Source organism: Polistes dominula, unplaced genomic scaffold (genome assembly GCF_049000335.1).
Source record: "Polistes dominula isolate Pdom_NZ unplaced genomic scaffold, Pdom_raw_medaka contig_31, whole genome shotgun sequence".
NCBI lineage: Eukaryota > Metazoa > Arthropoda > Insecta > Hymenoptera > Vespidae > Polistes > Polistes dominula.
Genome location: NW_028300925.1, coordinates 8,883,380 through 8,904,621, shown reverse-complemented (window position 1 = coordinate 8,904,621; position 21,242 = coordinate 8,883,380). Strand labels below are relative to the sequence as shown.

General features: G+C 35.4%; 2 protein-coding genes across 5 annotated transcripts; both read left to right on the top strand.

Moving 5' to 3' along the window:
• Nucleotides 1-18: 18 nt before the first annotated feature.
• Yod1 (Yod1 deubiquitinase) lies at nt 19-4,499 on the top strand. Its single transcript, XM_015334004.2, has 3 exons — nt 19-412; nt 526-842; nt 965-4,499. The coding sequence occupies exons 1-3, from the start codon at nt 19-21 to the stop codon at nt 1,181-1,183; spliced, it is 930 nt and encodes a 309-aa protein (XP_015189490.1). The 3' UTR covers nt 1,184-4,499.
• A 12,867-nt stretch (nt 4,500-17,366) lies between these two features.
• ova (ovaries absent) lies at nt 17,367-20,753 on the top strand. 4 transcript variants are annotated; one of them, XM_015334003.2, is made up of 7 exons: nt 17,367-17,763; nt 18,390-18,689; nt 18,762-18,902; nt 18,966-19,163; nt 19,238-19,420; nt 19,500-20,007; nt 20,086-20,753. In XM_015334003.2, exons 2-7 carry the CDS (start codon nt 18,480-18,482, stop codon nt 20,718-20,720), a joined length of 1,875 nt encoding a protein of 624 aa, XP_015189489.1. In that variant the 5' UTR covers nt 17,367-17,763; nt 18,390-18,479; the 3' UTR covers nt 20,721-20,753. The 4 variants fall into 4 exon arrangements, with proteins under 4 accessions (XP_015189489.1, XP_015189486.1, XP_015189488.1 ...); XM_015334000.2 differs by having other exon boundaries at nt 17,710-17,859; XM_015334002.2 differs by having other exon boundaries at nt 17,722-17,877.
• The last annotated feature ends 489 nt before the right edge of the window (nt 20,754-21,242 follow it).

Sequence of the window (21,242 nt, the reverse complement as noted above, 5' to 3'; positions counted from 1 at the left end):
TAATAATCGCTTGAAAGCATGGCTGGATTTGTGTTAAAGGTTAAAACAAAGTCAGGACAGAAAGTTGTAAATGGGCTTGTCCCACAAGATAAAGTAGCTGCATTGAAATCGAAGCTAGCCGATGTGACAGGTATTTCTGTCGATTCTCTTCATGTTCTTGGTGGTTTTCCACCTAAAGCGATCAATCTTGATAATGGATCAGCTACTATTATGGATAGTGGTATAGTTTCTGGCGATACCCTGATTGTTGAAGAAAAACAAGTTATTAATGGCGCTCAAATAGAAACTGAAATTGGTAGATCTCACATTGTTAACGATGAAACTTTTCTTAATACACCTGGCGTCCTCATGAAAATGGTTGTACCGGCAGATAATTCATGTTTATTCACTAGTGTTGGTTATGTTCTTAATGGTATGTTATACTCTTAAAATACATTATTAAATTATTATATAATATTATTATAATATTATAGTAGAACACGTTTAAAGTTTATATAAATTAGATATATATATTTCATTATATAGGAAAAGTTGATAGTAGTTGTTCAAGTTTTATGAGAGAAATCATCGCAAATACAGTCGCCTCAGATATAGAGGAATATTCTGAAGCTTTTTTGGGTAGACCTAATGCAGAATATTGCAAGTGGATTTTAAAGCCAGATTCGTGGGGAGGAGCAATAGAATTATCTATACTGTCGAAGTTTTATGGATTGGAGATAGCTGTAATCGATAGTATCAATGCTATTATAAACAGGTTTGGAGAAGATCAACATTATGCTCAAAGAGTATTTCTTATATTTGATGGAATACATTATGATCCACTTTACTTGGAACCACTTGATGTGAGTTGTAGATAATAAATAAATTCTATTAAAATAATACTTACTCTATTACATTTATTGAGTTATATGTTAAGGCAGATTTATTAAAAGCTTATTTATTAAAAACATTTCATTTTTTCTAGGGTGGTTCTATTCAAACCATTTTTTCAACAGAAGATGATAGAATGTTGTTAGAAGCTGCAGAGCTTGCAAGAGAAGTGAAGTCTAGTCGCCAATATACAGACATTCAAAAATTTAAATTAATGTGCTATGTTTGCAATATTAAATTAAATGGACCAGTCGCAGCACGACAACATGCCAGTGAAACAGGTCACAAAAGCTTTGGAGAAGTGCCTGTATAATGTAGTTTCAATTTAATCATCTAATATCTGATAAGTATTTTTAATCAGACTGCTATATAAGGCGTTCGATAAATTAGTCTCAATTAGTCTGATTTTGTCACTTAATCAAGGCTTGAAAACATTTTAAAACTATACACCAATATTTCTCCTGTCCTAAGTACGAATACATACAATGCACTCTCTAATAGAATTTTATAAACAAATAATTATATGCTGGTTTTTCATTTAATCAAAAAAATTTTTTTTCATCAATAATCATACGTAATAATTCAATCTTTGGTGTGCGCACGCATGTGTTTTATTTTCTTATATATAATAAAATCATTACAAATAAAATCATGCATATTATATTTTTAAACAAAAAAGTCTACTTGTACATATTTTGAAGAAACTTCATTTACACGTATTTTAAACAAAAATTTATACATTTTTTATTATCTTATTTTTCTTAAAGTTAGGAAATATTATTTCACTTATTATTTAATTTAATCCTTTGATAGAATATTTGGTGATATTGTTATTACAGAAAGAGAGTGAGAGAGAAAGAGGGATATATTATTTTATTATAAAATTGGATATATTAATATCATTTATTTTTCAAAATGACTGAAATTATAGACTTTTAATTTCATTTATAATATGTGTGAGTGTAAAATACTCGGGGAAAAAATTACATTTATTATCTTTCGTTTATTAGAGTAAATAATATTTTGTTTAAACTTATATAAAAAGAGCATAGCTTAATTGTATTTGCATACACACACACATATTATATTATTAAAATATATATTTTATATTTTTCTTATATGTCTAGCATCTTTAGATTAAGAATTTGTGATAATCCTTAAATACGTTGTTGTAAAAATAATCATTTTTATTAGGCCAAAACATGTTTCATAATATTTTCATTCATAATATTTTTTTAGAAATGACAGCTGATAATAATATGGAGTCATTTTATGAAATATATACAATAGTATAGTCAGTTTAATTTAATTAAGAATATTAAGTATATCTCAAGTATAACTTGTAAAAATAATACAAAGAAAGAAAAATGTTATAGCTATAAATTAAAACAAAATACACCTATATAAAGATAATAATATTACTTACAAAAATAATAATTCCTCTAATGAAATTTTCATCTTTACATACATAATATCTATAATAATGGGCCGCTTATTTTGAAAGTGGCCCATCTCCATTTATGTTTGAATCGAGATATTGAAGGGTTTGCGTTTCAATGCAATGAAAAATATACGTACAAGATACTAACGAGTTATACTGCTTAAGTGTATCTAAAGGCTTTAAATTTATATTTTCTATTAAAATAGTTGCAATTATTAAGCGAATAATGTGCGTTTTCTAACCACGAATGGAGTTAGGTCATTGTCAAAATCAACAATTTGATTTGTTATAAATTTCGAAGGAACTTAACTCTATTCAACATAATTTAAGATGCTTCAAATTAAATAAAACCAATACTGAATTTATTTTACATATCTTTAAAACACTTCAGAAACATAATTTATGCGATTGAAAACATTTTTTAACTACATAATGTACGAAATTACAAACTAACCTACACAACAATTGACTTGTCATCTACATTTTGTATGTGTGAAAGGGGTTTGAAGAAATCATGATTTTCCGGTGATATATATCGTAATAGATCATATATGTCCTTGAATTTTGCTGTTGTAATTTGTCTGATATTTTATATAGTGGTGTTAATACAATATTTTCGAACTTTTTTGGTCTACCTTTTTTGGTCGACGTGCTAATAAATTCAGGACTTTCAAATTTTCATTCTCATTCATTGATATCTTATAGAAAATTTTATACGATTTATATCTAAAAAAAACGCATCAAACATATTTTAAAGCAGTTTATTGATTCTTCATCAGAATTCTTCACCCTTTTAAAAATTGTGTCTTCTAATAATTTTGTTACTGCAAAATCTTTTGATCTCATTTTATTTACAATAAAGTATTGTCATATTTACTCGGAATATATGTAAAATCAAGTGCTTTATTGATACATAACATAAAGTTGTACAATAACCAGGTACAACACCGGAAAATAATAAATGACGAATAGAGATAAGCCACTTTCAAAATAAACTTTTCATCATTCTGTTGATCGGCAAATTTTCGTGTTACAATATCTTCATGATTTTAAATATATTTGTAATAAATTGCTTCAGAATGAAAAGATCACGTAAAAATGTAACTATTACGGTAGTTAACTCGAATTTTTTGGAAAATGGAGATGGGCCACTTTCATAATAATTGTAGGGCATTCCATGTTAAATCGAACATTTTTGACCCCGACCCCTTTCGATTTTGCTGAAACTTTTTTATTATTTTCAACTTCATTAAAAACCTTTTTGAAAATTTTCCCAAATTTTTTACTCAAACCAAAAGAAGTTATAAATTTTTGAAAAATTCATAATTTTTGTTCAATTTTTTGTTCAAATAGCCATAACTTTGTCAAAAATAGACCTATCGGAACGTTATTCCTTTTAATTTTTTCTTTTTAAGTGTACTTTAACAAAAAAAAATACTAAAAAAATAATTGAATTTAAATTCTATAAAAAATGTTGTTTTCTGAAGTGAAAACTTCTTTAGAATAGGAGTGATCTGAAAAGTAAAAAAAAAATCATGTGTGCAGATCACACGTGTTAGAAGTGAAACTTTCAAAAATGTAAGTTTCGAGAGAATGAGACGAATGCACAGTTTCAAGAGTAAGATATTTGTAGGATTTATTTATTATAATATTATTACCACATATAATAAAGATCACCGGTATGGTCTCTGGGTGGAATAGCTGGTAAAAACTACACTTTTCCAAATTCCAGCAATAAAAGAGGAATGCTGACTGCGATAGTCATAGATAGACACCAAAATTGTAGGATGTTTATCGAGTGAAATATAATTCATCGTAAACTAAGTAAATATAAAATATTCCTTTTGTGAAACTCAGGTATAAAATTTTATTTGTTAGGATGGTTTTCGATTTATCACTTTTATTTACATTTCTGCGCTGTCTAACAAACATTATAGGAGGACAAAATAAAGACGTTACGAAAAACATATGGAAAATACTACTGGACTGAACGAAGGTTCTGGTAAAATGCAATGAGAGATCTGATAAAGATATTCTCTACAAATGTTTTTTCAACTCTGTAGCCTACCACACTTCGAGACCCTTATTATTTATAACATATCTCGTCCTTATTCTTTGGACCACAAACTTATGTTTCTAAATACTCTCGTCTAAATAAAGATCTGAACAAAGAAAAATCTAAAAAATACATTGAATCGTATCGCTCTCTCAGCTTATCGAACTGTGTACACTACGAGTCTCAAATTTCAGCCCCGTGGTAAGCTCCACCGATTCACGTTGGGCGTTCAATATCTTACAAATGTTTTTATTTTATTGAAAAATTAAATACGCTTTTTTCTTAAATACGCAAATATCATAATTTATAATATAATTTTCATATATGCATGGGTCAGTACATCTCTTTAGATATTTTTCATAGAAACATATAAAAATCAAATTTAATAGACATATTTTATCTTTAGGTATCAAATATATTTTATAAAGAAGCAAAATAAAAATATAACAGTAATTTACTTGCTTTTGAATGGAATTTGTCAGCTGCTTCTCATTTATTCCACAGTATTCTCTAATTCTTTTTCTCTGATGTATCTGGTAATTCTTTTTTTTTTTTTAATGTTTCAGACAATACAATTATTATATATTCTATGTACTTCATAATCATTTATTATAATATTTGCGAAATAAAGAATTTAATACTAATTTTTTAATAAAATAGAAACATTTTTAAATAGAAAAGATATGAACCGTTTTGTAAAAAAAATAACTATAGGCATGAATATTATCGCATCGATAATAATGATTATAAATGTAGATCGAATTTCAACAGACCTTCCCTGTTTTTTATAATTCTTTTCGCATGAAAAGGAACCGACCTTGGGGTATAGGTAGCTGACAAAAACTAATATTTTCAAAGTTCTCTCTATCAAGATGGAATGCTGAATGCGATAGTCATAGATAGAAAAAAAAATTCTAGAATATTTATCGAAAGAAAGATACGTCGTCCTAACCGAAGTAAAAATAATATTTTTTTTTGAAACTCAGGTAGATAAATTTTTTTTCTTTTACACTTTTCACACTTTCTGTGAACGTGAGATATCTTTATCATGGGTTAGCATGCACAAGTATTTATTTTTGTGTTGCAACTAATAACTGTAAATGCTGTTAAAGAAGGGAACAATTGTGGTAGTATCTTTTTCGTTTCATCGGGTTTTGAATTACAACGATTTTAAAATCTATTTCTATTTTCGTTGTTTTATTTTATAATATTAAAAATTTGTTTAAAAATTTATTTTCTATATTTTTTTTTCTATATTTGTAAAATAAGTTGTATTATTTTATTCTTATTGGAAATATAAAGTAAATAAGGTTTATTTGTTTTTGTCACGTGTCTAGTTTTTTCTATTTAAAAACTTTTCTATTTTATTGGAAAATTAGTATAAATTTCCTAAATACGCAAACATTATAATTAAAAAACATGTCTTTGGATATTTATAAGAAAAATATTCTACAATGTTGTTTAATTTTTTTTTTCTGATGTATCTGATAATCATTTCATTTTTTTGTAAAATATTGCAGACAATACAATTATTTTATTCTATATATTTCATAATTGTTAATTATAATAATATTTGCGAAAAAAATAATTTAATATTAATTTTTCGATAAAATAGAAACATTTTTAAATAGAAAAGAAATACCACGTTTGGTAAAATAAAAACAGACCACGCACCTTCTTTCTTTATTTCGACCGTCGGTTTGTTTGGACCTAATACTTTTGTCGCATACCTACGCGCTTATCTCTGTTTATTCTTCTACCCTTCTTTCGCTCCTACCTACAAACATTTCGAGTATCGAAATAATATGTGTCCACGCTTCGTAGTATGCAGTCGCACACAAACACACACATATACAACCAGGAGCTATACCTACGAAGCAGAGCATAAAGAGGAGATTGAGAATAGGAAAAACTGTACAGCTATTTTCCGCCTCATTCTCTCCCAGGATTCGCGCGATATACATTTATAATCATTATTATCGATGCGATAATATTCATGCCTATAGTTATTTTTTTTACAAAACGGTTCATATCTTTTCTATTTAAAAATGTTTCTATTTTATTAAAAAATTAGTATTAAATTCTTTATTTCGCAAATATTATAATAAATGATTATGAAGTACATAGAATATATAATAATTGTATTGTCTGAAACATTAAAAAAAAAAAAGAATTACCAGATACATCAGAGAAAAAGAATTAGAGAATACTGTGGAATAAATGAGAAGCAGCTGACAAATTCCATTCAAAAGCAAGTAAATTACTGTTATATTTTTATTTTGCTTCTTTATAAAATATATTTGATACCTAAAGATAAAATATGTCTATTAAATTTGATTTTTATATGTTTCTATGAAAAATATCTAAAGAGATGTACTGACCCATGCATATATGAAAATTATATTATAAATTATGATATTTGCGTATTTAAGAAAAAAGCGTATTTAATTTTTCAATAAAATAAAAACATTTGTAAGATATTGAACGCCCAACATGAATCGGTGGAGCTTACCACGGGGCTGAAATTTGAGACTCGTAGTGTACACAGTTCGATAAGCTGAGAGAGCGATACGATTCAATGTATTTTTTAGATTTTTCTTTGTTCAGATCTTTATTTAGACGAGAGTATTTAGAAACATAAGTTTGTGGTCCAAAGAATAAGGACGAGATATGTTATAAATAATAAGGGTCTCGAAGTGTGGTAGGCTACAGAGTTGAAAAAACATTTGTAGAGAATATCTTTATCAGATCTCTCATTGCATTTTACCAGAACCTTCGTTCAGTCCAGTAGTATTTTCCATATGTTTTTCGTAACGTCTTTATTTTGTCCTCCTATAATGTTTGTTAGACAGCGCAGAAATGTAAATAAAAGTGATAAATCGAAAACCATCCTAACAAATAAAATTTTATACCTGAGTTTCACAAAAGGAATATTTTATATTTACTTAGTTTACGATGAATTATATTTCACTCGATAAACATCCTACAATTTTGGTGTCTATCTATGACTATCGCAGTCAGCATTCCTCTTTTATTGCTGGAATTTGGAAAAGTGTAGTTTTTACCAGCTACCCCATCTCAAGATCATACTGATGGCCTTTAAGGGGACACGTCAACAAAAAAATCGATTTTTATTTTTTCGATTTTCTGAAAGAATATTATTTTAAAAATATTTCTTTAAATTTTGGTAAGGAGCCGCGCATTATTTACGAAACTGTAGTAGTTTAAACGGAGCGCGCCGTAGCGCTCCAAGTATGTTACCAAAACTTTAAACGTTAATTTCTCCTATTCGCGTTTTTAAAACGGTGGCCCTCGCTGCGTCCAGACCATTTATCCAATCCTTACCAAATTTTGTACAGTAATACTAGATACACGTATCTAGGGATAATATTTTTCGAAAAAATGCCAATTTTTTTTTTTCTTCTTCAAAAACTCGGCGATTTGTCTGCAAAAATGTCAATTTTTTCGCAAAAAGTCGACTATTTTGAGAAAAATTAAAAAATCAAAATTTCCTTTCATTCATTCCCTGCGCCAACATCTCTACTAAAATATAACACTCAGTTTTTTTGTTTATGATGAACCAATTTTTGCCAGTGAGGACCACCGAAAATCACCTTTTTTTTTGGACTCTTAGAAAAGTGGCCACAGACAACACAATTTACAATATTTTTACACACAAAAAATTGTGAATATAGTTCAGATATATAACTTACATATACCAAAAATTTGTATTGATATTAATAAAACTGGCTGCAAAAAAAATTCACAAAAAACCGCTTTTTTTTACACTCGAAGGTGACGTGTCCCCTTAATATATATGATAACAATATTATAATACATAAATCCTACAATTATCTTACTCTTGAAATTGTGCATTCGTCATACTCTCTCGAAATTTAATTTTTTGAAGGTTTCACTTTTAGCACGTGTGATCTGCACACATGATTTTTTTTTAAATTGTCGCTTCTTTTTCTTTATTAAGTTATGAGTCGCTTGTATAATTATAATTTAGAAGATATCGGCTGTTACTGTAGGCATGAAATACTTTATAATATTATGGTGGGTAGAGGTAAGGAGTATCATCTCTTATGGGAGAAAATTTTAAAAAGTGTCCATCGTATGCCATAAATAACAGTTCAAAAACCTTCCAGAATGGCGCTGGTGTAGACAAAGGGTATGGTATGAATGTAGCAATTGTAAACGAATTGAAGTATGCCGAGTTAAAAAATTTAATATTATTGGCGACTAAAGTAGTTAATTATGGAAAATTTCAACTACTTGCGTAGTACAAAATAATGTAGTAAATATAACCTTAAAGAATTATTATGAGAAAACGTGTAGCTAGAGTGATTTTATTTCATAAACTGTGAATAGTACGTTCATTGATTTTTTATCATTTAATTTTATGAAAAAGTATGTGAATAACAAAACAGTTATGGGTAAAATTTGTGTTGTGAAAAGTTGTCCAAGTCGGCGTAAATCCAAAAACAGAAAAAATGATTCGCCTCAGCCTTTTTCGTATTTTCAATCAACAGTATGTAAATCAATTTTGTATGAAAAATTTATTTTATAAACTATTGCTCAATCTTCCTCTAATAATATTTGACACTTCTTTTAAAATTTACCCTGAAACTACTGGGGCGCCACCCTAATTGAATGCATTTTGACGGACACTTTTCATATACAGAGATGATACTCCTTACCTCTACCCTCCATAAATAATAATATATCATGTTATTAATTGGTCGCCATATTGTTGAAAAAATTCCCATTTTTAAATAGACATGTGACAGTTAGAGTTTCTTTTCGATCTCGTTTATATTACTTACTTCAATAATTTTTTACCAAATTTACAATATTTTATATATATATATATATATATATAATATAACACCATATTATCGCGCAGTTGAGTGCCACCTATGGAGGGTAGAGATAAGGAGTATCATCTCATATGGGAGAAAATTTGGAAAAGTGTTCAGCGTTTTCTGTCAATAACAGTTCAAAAACCTCCCAGAATGGCGCTGGTGTTGACAGAAGGTAGAGCACTATAGAGATGAGTACTCTTATTCGCCATTTTTGCTCCTACAGAGAAGACACCAGTATGGTTTCGTATAGTAAACACGTTTGTTCCCAGACTCACCGGGCCTCGTGTAGAGGTCCGGGGGCATGGGTGAGGCCAACCGGGCGCGTCTTCAGGTGGCGGATAGAAGGACGTCCAGGGGGGAAGTTGGTTTTTCGTGGCGGGGAACGGAGCGTCATTGGCGACTTCAACCCCGAGCACGAGAGCCTAAAGAACCCCGGGATAGCGCAGGCTATAAGGGACTCGGCTGACGTAAAAATCGGCCTAGGGGACCGAAAGCCACGCCGCGGACAACTCCCCAAGCTAAGGTGGAAGCAATCGTGCCGATGGCTGGATGGCACTTGGGTAAAGTGTCGCAAACGATGCCCTTGGGGTACCGGGCAACCCCCCATTCTATCTTGCCTTATCACCGCAACAGGCTCTGTGGTGATGGACCGCTTATTTTCTGACTACTCGTGGGACTCTTATGGAATCCAACAAAATTACACAAACAAAAACACAAGCTGGCGTGGGGACTTCGCAAGAAGAACCCACTCCAGTCGCCAAAGATTTGATCTCGAACGCTGGGGATGAGGGATCGGCGAAAGCCGGACCCACGGACTCATCGCCCAAAACAACTAAGAAGAAGAAAAATAGAAGCGGGGCTGCGAAGAGAAAGGCACGCAAAGCCAGATTGGCTTTGCAGGGCCAAACCCCCAAGCCGCACCGCGAGGATGAGGAGAAGGGGGCAGCCGATGGTCAGGGCCCTACCAAAAGGCCCAGACCTTCGGACAACACCCCGCCGGAAAGGTCTGCGGTAATCAAGAAGAGTAGGATCGCCATAAGTCCTACTAATTACGCAGATGCTGTGGCTGGGGATATGAGGCTGACCATTGCGCCGGTTGATTTCCCCGAAGTGACACTCGGCCAGGAGCAGGGTGTACCACTAGTGCGGGCACTCCTTAGGGCGCTGGACTCGATCCCAACGGATCAGGTAGTCCCGTGCTTCGAGAGGACCCGTTACGGGCAGGGAGTCCTTTGGATAACCTGCTCGGACGACAAGGCGAAGGCATGGCTTAAAGCCATTGTCCTGAGCCTTAAACCATGGGAGGGAGCTCAACTCCAGGTGCTGGAGAGGCAATACCTCCCGAGGCTGAAGAGGATGACGGCGGTGTTCCTCGACACGGACGAAGACATGCCGACTATCTTCAGGAGACTCCAGAGGCCGAACCCAGGACTCTCAGCCTCCTTGTGGAGGGTGTGGGACCGAAGGGCTGTCCAGGACAAAATCCACGCTGTATTAGGTGTGGATGCGGTCTCTTTAGGCCAATTGAAGAAGCGGAAGCTCGCCCCTCACTTCGGTCTGGGCAGGGCCCATTTTTACGAAGCCCCGGTCGGAGCGGAGGCGGGAGGGCGAGCACCTGCTCCTATGGAAACCAAGAGTGATCCAGGAGCGGACGCGCAGCAGGGGGTCCGGTGGAGTCGACTGCGACTACAGGGACCACCGCTACGCAGAAAGCCGTCCCCAGGCTGACGCCGAAGGAGCGGGAACCTGCCAACGCGTCACAAGCGCCTACTGACGCAATCGATGCGGGGGCAAGGGCTCAGTCCGACGGAAAAACGGAGGGCGGGGCGAAGTCCAGAAGTAGACCGCCCAAGGCCATCGCCCTGGTCAAGACGACCCGTGAGGAGACCCGGCGTGTTGTCCAACGGACCATTGCTGGGTCCCTAACGGGAGCCGTCCATAACGCCCCAGGGGACCATAGAGGCCCCGAAGGCAGTTGGGAGACAGGGGATCGAGGACGATGGCCGGTAGCGTGACCTGTTGTCCTCTTCCCCATTCCACCACCTATTTCCAGTACCTATCCCCTCCTTCTCTCCCTTTCCCTCCCCCTCCTCTTCCCTCTCCCTAAACCAAAAAGAGGGAAAAGGGCGCACACGCCATCACCTAGGGGGGGGGTAGCGTGCCTCCAACTCTCTCAAATCAATCTGCAACACTGCATAGCGGCCTCGGCGGTTCTTGGCCAGAACCTAGCAGTGGAGCAGACAGAAGTATCCCTCATACAGGAACCCTGGATCTGTGGTGAACTTGTTAAAGGGATTGATCGCAGCATGGGGACATTGGTTTATGACCCATGCGAACCCGGCCCAAGGGCGTGTGTCTTTGTATCCAAAAGGCACCACGCCCTGAAGCTAAGCAGATTCTGCAGCAGGGACCTTGCGGTGGCCTCGGTTAGGTTAAGGTTGGGAGGTGGGCTGACTGACCTTATCGTTTACTCAGCGTACTTCCCCTACGACTCTGCCGAACATCCGCCTACAGAGGAACTGAGGGCCGTGGTGGAACACTGCCGCAGAGAAGGGCTGGACCTTGTGATCGGGTGCGACGCTAACTCGCACCATGTCGCATGGGGCAGCTCAAATATAAATAAGAGATGGACGGCTTTGCTGGAATACCTCTCGTCGTCGAATTTGGAGATCCTCAACAGGGGATCCAGACCAACCTTCGTCACCTCGAGGAGACAAGAGGTGATTGACTTAACACTGGGCACTCCCAGGGTGGCTCGGTTGCTGGAGGAGCGGCGAGTGGACAATGAGGATTCACTCTCGGATCACCGCCGCATCCTCTTCAAGCTCAGGACTGAGACGGCACAGCCCGTTGTCAGGACCTACCGAGACCCAAGGGCCACTGACTGGGCTCTCTACAAGAGGGACCTAGAAGGCAGGCTCGGGGGTATAAGCGGAGGGCTAAGGACTGAGGGTCTGATTGAGGAACGGGTGAGCCTACTCTCCTCTTCCATCACTCAGGCCTTCGAAGCTGCTTGCCCTCTTAGGACACGGAGGGGCAGGACAAGAGTGGCAGGAGTGGCAGGAGTTGAGCTCACTGCGCTCGAGTTCTCGCCGCCTCCTAAATAGAGCCTTAAAATCAAATGGCTCTGAAGATTGGGCTAATTATAGGAACGAGCAGAGGGCCTATAAGAAGCTCATCAAGGAATCCAAACGCGAGGCTTGGGAGAAATTCTGCTCTAAAGTTGAGGCTCTTCCTCTAGTAGCCAAACTTCGCAGAGTCCTCGCCAATGGCCCACAACCAAGCCTCGGTGGATTCTCTGTCCCGAACGGGGAGCAGCTTGAGAAACACAAGGACATTCTTGCCCACCTACTGGAGGTACACTTCTCTGGATCCGGACAGGTCGAGCATAACCCCCTGACTCAGGGGGAGCTCCGCGCCACGAGACCCGGTGACTGGACCACTGCTGCTGCAGTGGTAACGTATGACAGGATTCGCTGGGCTCTGGACTCGTTCGACGGGTACAAGAGCCCGGGGGCTGACGGACTCTTCCCCGCTCTTCTTCAGAATGGAGGGGATGGGCTAGTCAAGCATCTAATCCGTGTCTTTAGAGCGTGTCTCGCCTTGAGATACCTAAGCCATGGCGGGAGGTCAAAATAGTCTTTATCCCAAAAACGGGAAAAGACAGATATGACCAAGCCAAGGCTTTTAGGCCTATCAGCTTGACGTCTTTCCTGCTGAAAACGCTGGGAAGACTCGTTGATAGGTTCATAAGGGATGGAACGCTGGCGAGGATGCCGGTGCAGCCATCGCAGCACGCTTACCAAGCAGGTAAGTCTGTCGAGACGGCTCTTCATGGCCTCGTTCGCGAGATAGAAGATGCCCTCGACAGGAAAGAAGCCACGTTATGTGTCTTCTTAGACGTCGAGGAGGCGTTCGATAACACCTCCTTCGAAGCTATATGCGGAGCAGCGAGGGATTTCCACATTGACGGCACTATCGTCCAGTGGATGGACTTCATGCTCCGCTCACGTATCATCACTGCTAGTCTCAGCGGGACGGACATCAGGGCGCACATCGGCAGAGGGTGCCCTCAGGGTGGAGTTACCTCCCCACTGATGTAGCTCATGGTTGTCGATGGGCTCCTGAGCAGGCTCGGGGAGCTAGCGGTTAAAACAGTTGGGTTTGCCGATGACATCTGCATAGCGGTCACCGGCAATCACCCGGCCACAATGTCGAGCAAGATGCAAAGAGCGCTCGACATCGTTCAGGATTGGTGCACGTCGATGTCTTTGAGGGTGAACCCGAATAAGACTGAGATGGTGCTCTTTACGAGGAAGAGGCTTTTCAATATAAGGCCTCCCTCAATATTTGGAACTGAGCTGACGTTCTCCCGGGAAGTTCGCTACCTGGGGGTGACGCTCGATAGCAAGCTCAGTTGGAAATGCCACATCGACAACCAGGCCAGGAAGGCTATTAATATCTTCTGGGCCTGCAAGAAGACGTTTGGTAAGACGTGGGGGTTAAAACCACGGATGGTTAGGTGGATTTACACCGTCATACTGGTCCCTCAACTTACGTACGCCTCCCTAGTTTGGTGGCCCGGTGTCAAGCGGGCTCAAAACAGGAAAGCGTTAGACAGGGTCTATAGGCTAACAGGGCTGGGAATTACGGGCGCGATGCGCACTACCCCGACCCTGGCTCTAGGGGCTCTGCTCAACATCTTACCTCCGCACATTGCGGCGGAGGAAAGAGCCAGAAGCGCAGCCTTTAGGCTGCTAGTCAGTGGGAGCTGGAGACGGGCCTCCTACGGGCACGCATCGATCCTGTCAAGAACGGAGGACTTCGAGGAAGTCAACCGTCTTGGGGGTGAATGGTGCCCAAAGGAGTACCATTTCCAGTACAACTATGAGGTCCTCTTCCCAGATAGACAGTCATGGGCAGAGGACCCAAATCATTTATTGGCACCCGCAGGGCCCGTCTGGTATACAGATGGGGCTAAAGCGGGTTCCAAAGCGGGAGCAGGGGTCTGGTCTGGAGGGCCTAGGACCGAATTGTCCTACACCCTAACCGGTACCGCCTCTGTTCTTCAGACGGAGCTGTTTGCCATTTGGGCCTGCGCCCACAGTATCCTCGAAAGGGGGTACTATGGCAAACATATCTACATTTGTAGTGACAGCCACACTGCGCTCAGACTTGTACACAGCACCGTGGTCAAGTCAGGGCTGGTGAAGGACTGTGTCGACTTGTTGACACGGCTAGGCAGTGTCAACAGAGTAAGGTTGCTCTGGGTGCCGGGTCATAGTGGCGTTCAGGGCAACGAAAGGGCGCACGAGCTTGCCAGACTTGGAGCTTCACGGCACGATCTGGCAAGCCAATGCCACATCAGCGTGTCAGAGGGGCTCATGCGGTGGAGGTCTAAGAAGTGGGCTACGGACCGCTTCAGGGATCTCTGGGTGCAATGCCCTGGCATGAGGCACACGAAGGCTCTGTTTTCAGGGCCTTCGGAGGAGCTAGGTACCGAGTTGATCAACCTGGACCGAGCCCAATTGAGGCTGGTTGTAGGATTGGTCACCGGGCACTGGCACCTTAGAAAGCACCTTACGCGACTGGGCCTTGCACAAGACTCGGTCTGCGGCAGGTGCGGCGAAGGAGAGGATACCCCCCTCCATCTCATAACTCAATGCATTGGGCTCGCGGACGTCAGAAATGATGTCCTTGGGACCACCGACAACAACTTCGATCTAGTGGGCTCAGGGACGGCCAGACTCCTGCGCTTTGCAAGGGAGTCGGGGCTGCCCGCGGGACCGCTATGGTCATAGGTTTTTCCCCGCAAAGGGCCCGGGTACAATGGTCCAGAGACTGAGCGCCCGGGTAAACAAACCTCAAGGAAAAAAAAACACGTTTGTTGACACCAAGCGAGATTGAATTATTTATTGATAATTGTATTAAATTTCATTAAAAAAATTATTTGATAGTTGATGTTAGTACTTAACCTTTCTATTTTTAACATTAAAAGATAGATTAAACTACAAAATACTATTCAGTGATTGATTTATAAACATGGATAACCTCTCTATTTGGAACGTTTCAGTAATAATTTGGTAAGTAATGTTTTAATATTTCTCTGAAAAATAGATAATCTGTTTAAATTATAAAAATACTGGATTTATTTAATAATATATATTAAATATATTGAATAACATATTACAAATAAAAGCTCAATAACTCTTATTTTTATTTTAAAACAGATGAAAAGTATGCCAGTAAAAAAGGAAGACAACAAAAGATCATTTTGCTAATAGCAAAATGGTATTATATTCTTATTTTGAAACATTAATTATTTATGTTTATGTTATATAAATATGTAAATTAGTTGTAAATTTAAAAATAATAATTGTATCTTTTTTAGAAGTATGAAAGTGGAATAAAATCGTTAACAAAGAGACCATTATGTCTTTGCTTGCTGAAAATCTTTCTATATGAAAGTCTATGAGGGCTCAAATAGAGAGAATGAATGCAATTTTAAAAGAATATAAATCGTATTCAGCAGCTTCAGAATATTTAAGCAAATACAATGTTTCATAATCATGAACTTAATTAAACATAGTAAAAATTGTATATATTTAAAAAAAAAAAGTAATGAACTGCACATAGCATAAGTGAGTAGTTAGAATTGTACATTTGAAATAAAATAAATTTGTATCATTTATATGAATATATCTATATTTATTTATTCATTTGTTCCGTTGTAAAAATATTATAAAATTATAAATAATAAAATTAACATCATTATTAACAATGCACAATATATATGCAGCAAATGCATAAATTAAATGTTTAAAACTCTTCATTTCATAGTCGCAGATCCATACACTTTGGTATGACGTTTGCAGTTCTCATAATAATTTTTCACGCAATACTAACGAACATTGAAAAAATGTTTAATTATTTTATACTTAACATAACAACAACTTGGAAAATCAATGTTGATTTTCTTAAATAATACTTTTAGTAAATCAAATGTATTTTTAAATATGTTTTCAGACAGAAATCACTAGTTGTCTACGACTATTACACGATTTCAATAAAATTTCTTCTTTATTCATTCACAAAGAATTAAAAAAATTGCAAAAAATAATGATAAAGCTCACAGACTCTCACTACATATGTTTTTTTAAAACTGTCCGCTCACTCGAGGAGCAAAAATGGCGGATGTGAGCATCTCTATAGTGCTCTAGTTCGTCTGATCGACACAGGGCCGTAAAATTTGTTCGGATTTGATTTTTAAAATCTGAAAAAAGAGTTTTTTTCAAAGTTGATGACCTTTTTTTTTGTTTTTTAGTCTTCAACTTCAACAAGTCGTAGGTACGGAGATCAGATGGTACAGTGGTGGTTTTTTTTTCTCGAAAAAATTCGGTTTGTTTTATCGATACAATTATGTACATATCAAATAATATCGAATTATCGTAAAATCGAAAATTATCGTACAGGCTGAATTTTGGATCGTACAAGGCTTCAAATTATATGACGCGTACGATAATTATCGTACGAATGGGATCGCTGGCGCCCACAGTTTATTTCTCAATCCTACTCTAATAATATTTGGCGCTTCGTTTAAAATTTACCATGATGCTAATGTTGCGTCACCTCAATTGGTTCGATTTCGACGGACACTTTTCATATACAAAGATGTTACTACTCCTTCCCCGTTGTCCAATTACAGCACTAAAGCGCATTATGCGGCATAATGCTCAACGTTGAATGTTTCAACTAGAGCATCGCATCGCACAATCGAGCACTGTAAAAAGTGTTGCTTTCGCATGATGCTTGCAATCGATACCAACTCAGTAGTTGAAAATAACCAAATGTTTTTTAAGTTGGCATTGATCGAAATTGTATGATATTATCGTTAGTAATATTGTTTATTATTGAAAAAATTCTTAAAGCTTTCTTCTCGTCGTAGTTTTTTGGAAATAATAAAAAGTTAATTCAGACTGTTAAAAAATAAATATAAGTATGGATGAAGGTATAAACATTGACTATTTTTTTTTTATATTCTACACATAAAATGTGAGTACAATTTCATTTTAAAATACAAAACTATAAATAAATTTATGAAAAAAATAAAATAAACTATAAATAAATTTATTAAAAAAATGTTAATGAAATAATCAAAATCCAAATTACTTAAAATAACCGTAAATAGTTTTCGACCAATTATTATTGTTTACCACTTTATTTATACATTAATGAGGTTGCTAAGTCTATGAATATTTTTTGTTTCAACACTGAACTTAGCGCACTCTGCTGGTGCACTTGAAAACTAATTCATGTTCCAATTAAGCATTAGCACAATGCGACATTGTGCGACACTGAGTCGCATTATGCTCTGTAATTGGAAAACGGGGCTTACCTCTACCCTCCATAGTGCCACCATACCAACCTATCACTACGCTATCTATATGTTTGTAAACTGCATTAAAATGTGCAGGGACCTTCAATATCGCATTCCAACAGTTTAGTACAACCCCTATGTATTTTAGTAGGTGTGTGTTGTGGGTAAATTCTTTTACTTTTTTGAAGTTATATTATGGTATATTTATCAAGATAATGGCTATAGATAAGTGTGAAAAAATTCAATCGTATGTAGTCAATCTAATGTATGTTAATCTAAATACAATATATTCCATTTGAAAACATTTTGTGTGTGATCTTCGCTCTTAATGTGAAATGCCTTATAAAGATTTACAACGAAGGCATTTTGCATAGCGTGCGATTCCTAAGAAATTATCATTTTTTTCTTGTAATTTTGTAAAATAAATAAATATATGAATAAATATATCTCGATAAAAAATAGTTACATCAACATACACATCTCTGTTTAAAAGTAAAAATAAATTCGATTATTATGTAAATATTTCTTATTTGTTTCGTTTAAGTAAAGGCATTTATATTTTATTGATAAAATAATTATCAATATATATCTGTCATCTAATTAGAGCATAAATATTTGTTTATATACTATAAAAAAATAAGTTAAAAATTTTCATCATTGTAAATCAATTTATTTATTTAATTTTTGCATTACACGTTTGTATTTTTTGATTTAATTAAATGCATATGTTTTACTATAATAAATAATAAATATTGCCTTTCTTTGTTTTGTGTGTAGAATACTAAAACTAAGAAACAGCCTTCTACAGTAGTGTTCCTGTAATTAATTTTTATTAAAATAAACGGATGTTAATAATCTCCATGTAAAATGAAGTATTCGAGCGTGCAAGTAGATGTTTACGAGGTAGATTTGCGTCAAAACCACCTCTCAGATCTTATATATGATAATATGACGGAATCTGCTAATGAAACCATAGAATTAGTTTGTGAAAATTCTCATGAAGAAAGTTCTATGGTTTCTAATCTTCCACTTCTATTTGTTAATGGGTATCCAACTTCTTTAGAAAATATGACATTGGTATGTTAATATTTTCTTTAAATTTAATTCTATAATAATATAATTCAATATTAATTTGTTCTTACATTACAGACACAGTTAGAAAATTTTGTAACATTTATGATTGAGTGTTCATCAGGACATGATATTAACGAAGTTATAAATAAACCAGAATGGTGGCCTGAAGAAATAAAATTTTCTAATCCTCTAATACGACCTAAAAAGTTAACAGACGTAAGTAAGAAAACGTTTAATTATATTCGATAAATAAAATAACTATATGTAAACTGTTGACAGAATTGGATTGCAAATCTAAAAAAAATAGTGCTCAGATGTTATACATATCATGAAAGTGAATATTTGTTACGTTTTTGTTCATTTCTTGCACGATATTCACACGAAGAATTAGGCTATGTTAATAATTGGGATTCCACTACCAGTTTATATCACAAAAGTACTAATAAACTCTTAGTAACATTCCGTAATGAGAATATGGTATGTATCTTCCTATTATTTCTTATTATTCTTATTATTATTTTTATTTATTATTATCATTTCTTTCTTTTTAGAATTATGATAAGAAGAATGAAAATCTAAGGAAAACATTACTTTTTCATAATGGAATTACATCCAATTTTGCTAATAAATCTAAACAACAAACACAGTCTTTTATGATGGTTCAACCGCCTTGTGATGACATATATCTTTGCGACAACTGTGATGCAGAATTCGTTGGACTTGAAAAAATGAAGGTACAATATACTAATTAAAATATCTATAAATATTATTTTTATGAATGATTATTATGAGCTTATTGTTATAATATTTCAGGAGCATGAGCTGATTTGTTGTGAACAACAATATCACGAAAGCAACAGTTCACGTCCCAACACACCAGACTTCTCTATCAATCAACCAGAAACAGACCAAAATGAATTTTTAGAATATTTTCAATTACGTTCGAGAGAAAAAGAAGGCGAAGTAACTGTGTCAAATAAAAGCGAAGCGATTAATAATACGTATATAGCAACTAGGACCTCGTCTCGTGTTAGAGGATCAATTAATTTAACTAAATCTCGAGCAATTCCATTTTCTTCACCTGCTGGTATGATATTAGCCAAAAAATCTAAAACAATGACTGAAGAAACACAACAAGAACGATTAGAAAGAATAGAAAGGCATGTACTTGCACCACCTGTAACAAGTTCGTGTAGACCAAAATGGTTAGATAAAGAAGATGAACGTGATAAGTGGGTTACAACATATAAATTCAGTCGAGATAAACAAATTGATTATGTACATCAATATAAGTTTTCTGATGCTTTAAAAGGAAAACCAAGTAAGTATAATGCATAAATGTTAAATGAATAAATACATTTTAAATGACATAATTTAATTATTTCTTTTCTTCCTTTAGTTTTGGATATAAAATCGCAAATTCTATATGCTGCTTGTCGACCCGTTTTTGTTACTCTCGCAAAATTAAATCAAAAACAAATAGAAGATTATAAACACAATTCTCTCAAACATCGAAATTCTTCTACGAGACGATCATATAAAAAAGCTGGACCAGCATCAAAAACTAAATTAAAGATATTGGAAGAAGTACCAGTTAAAAAAATGATAACAGAAGAAAGTATGCCAATAATACAATCTAATACACCATTTGTTACATCTTTTAATAATTATTCTGAAAATAAATCAGTCACTAAAGATAGTACAAATGAAATAACAGAAATAACATATTCAGTAAAACAGAAATCAATTATGGTTATTGATCTTTGTTCATCCGATGAAGAAGAAATTGAGAAGACACTTAAATTTGATGAAAATCGGGATCCAATGAATTCTATACTCGCAGAAAATTCATTACCTATTTTATCACCAAATAAAGTTCGTTCAAAAGCTTGCATTTATCCTAAAAATTCAAATCATTGGTTAATGCAAAGTATTTTTAGTGAAGATAATGAAAATCATGTAAATCGATGTCACATTGGTGGCGTTTTAAACACACGCATCCAAATTTCTCCTGTATTAAGACCAGCACCATAAAATATAATAGAATATTTTCATTTTGAATCATAATATCAATATTTATTATTTTTACATCATGAAAAATATGATTAAAAAATTACTCTTTGTTATATTAACGTTGATTCCATAATACTTTTTATAGCAATGATTTAAAGAATTTATTATCACTTATAGCACTGTGGAGAATATACATTACTAATATATAGAATTAAAATTCTTGTATCTCTTTTTACAAAAAAAAGTAAGAAAATTTCGAAAAAAGGAAAGAAAGAAAGAAAAAGTGACTTCATTATCTTTCTACAATTACGTAGTATCACAAAAAAATGAAAAGAAATTTAGGGTCTTCGAAAACAATCTTAAGAAACATATTTAGCTCAAGAAAGTATGAAATCAACGAAAATTTAGGGAATTATATAATTTCGAAGTGATGGAACTACAAGACTTTTTAAACATCGTAAGAGTAGTAAAAGCGTGAAAATTACAATAAACAGGACACGTAGCATACATGAAGGGATGAAAGAACGACACATAGAGTATTGT

Bases quoted from the DNA above. Each gene is read 5' to 3' on its own strand.
- Yod1 (XM_015334004.2), top strand. From the start codon at position 19: ATGGCTGGATTTGTGTTAAAGGTTAAAACAAAGTCAGGACAGAAAGTT. The intron at 413-525 runs GTATGTTATACT...TTCATTATATAG, and splicing joins TGTTGGTTATGTTCTTAATG to GAAAAGTTGATAGTAGTTGT. The intron at 843-964 runs GTGAGTTGTAGA...CATTTTTTCTAG, and splicing joins TTTACTTGGAACCACTTGAT to GGTGGTTCTATTCAAACCAT.
- ova (XM_015334003.2), top strand. From the start codon at position 18,480: ATGAAGTATTCGAGCGTGCAAGTAGATGTTTACGAGGTAGATTTGCGT. The intron at 18,903-18,965 runs GTAAGTAAGAAA...AACTGTTGACAG, and splicing joins GACCTAAAAAGTTAACAGAC to AATTGGATTGCAAATCTAAA. The intron at 19,421-19,499 runs GTACAATATACT...ATAATATTTCAG, and splicing joins TTGGACTTGAAAAAATGAAG to GAGCATGAGCTGATTTGTTG.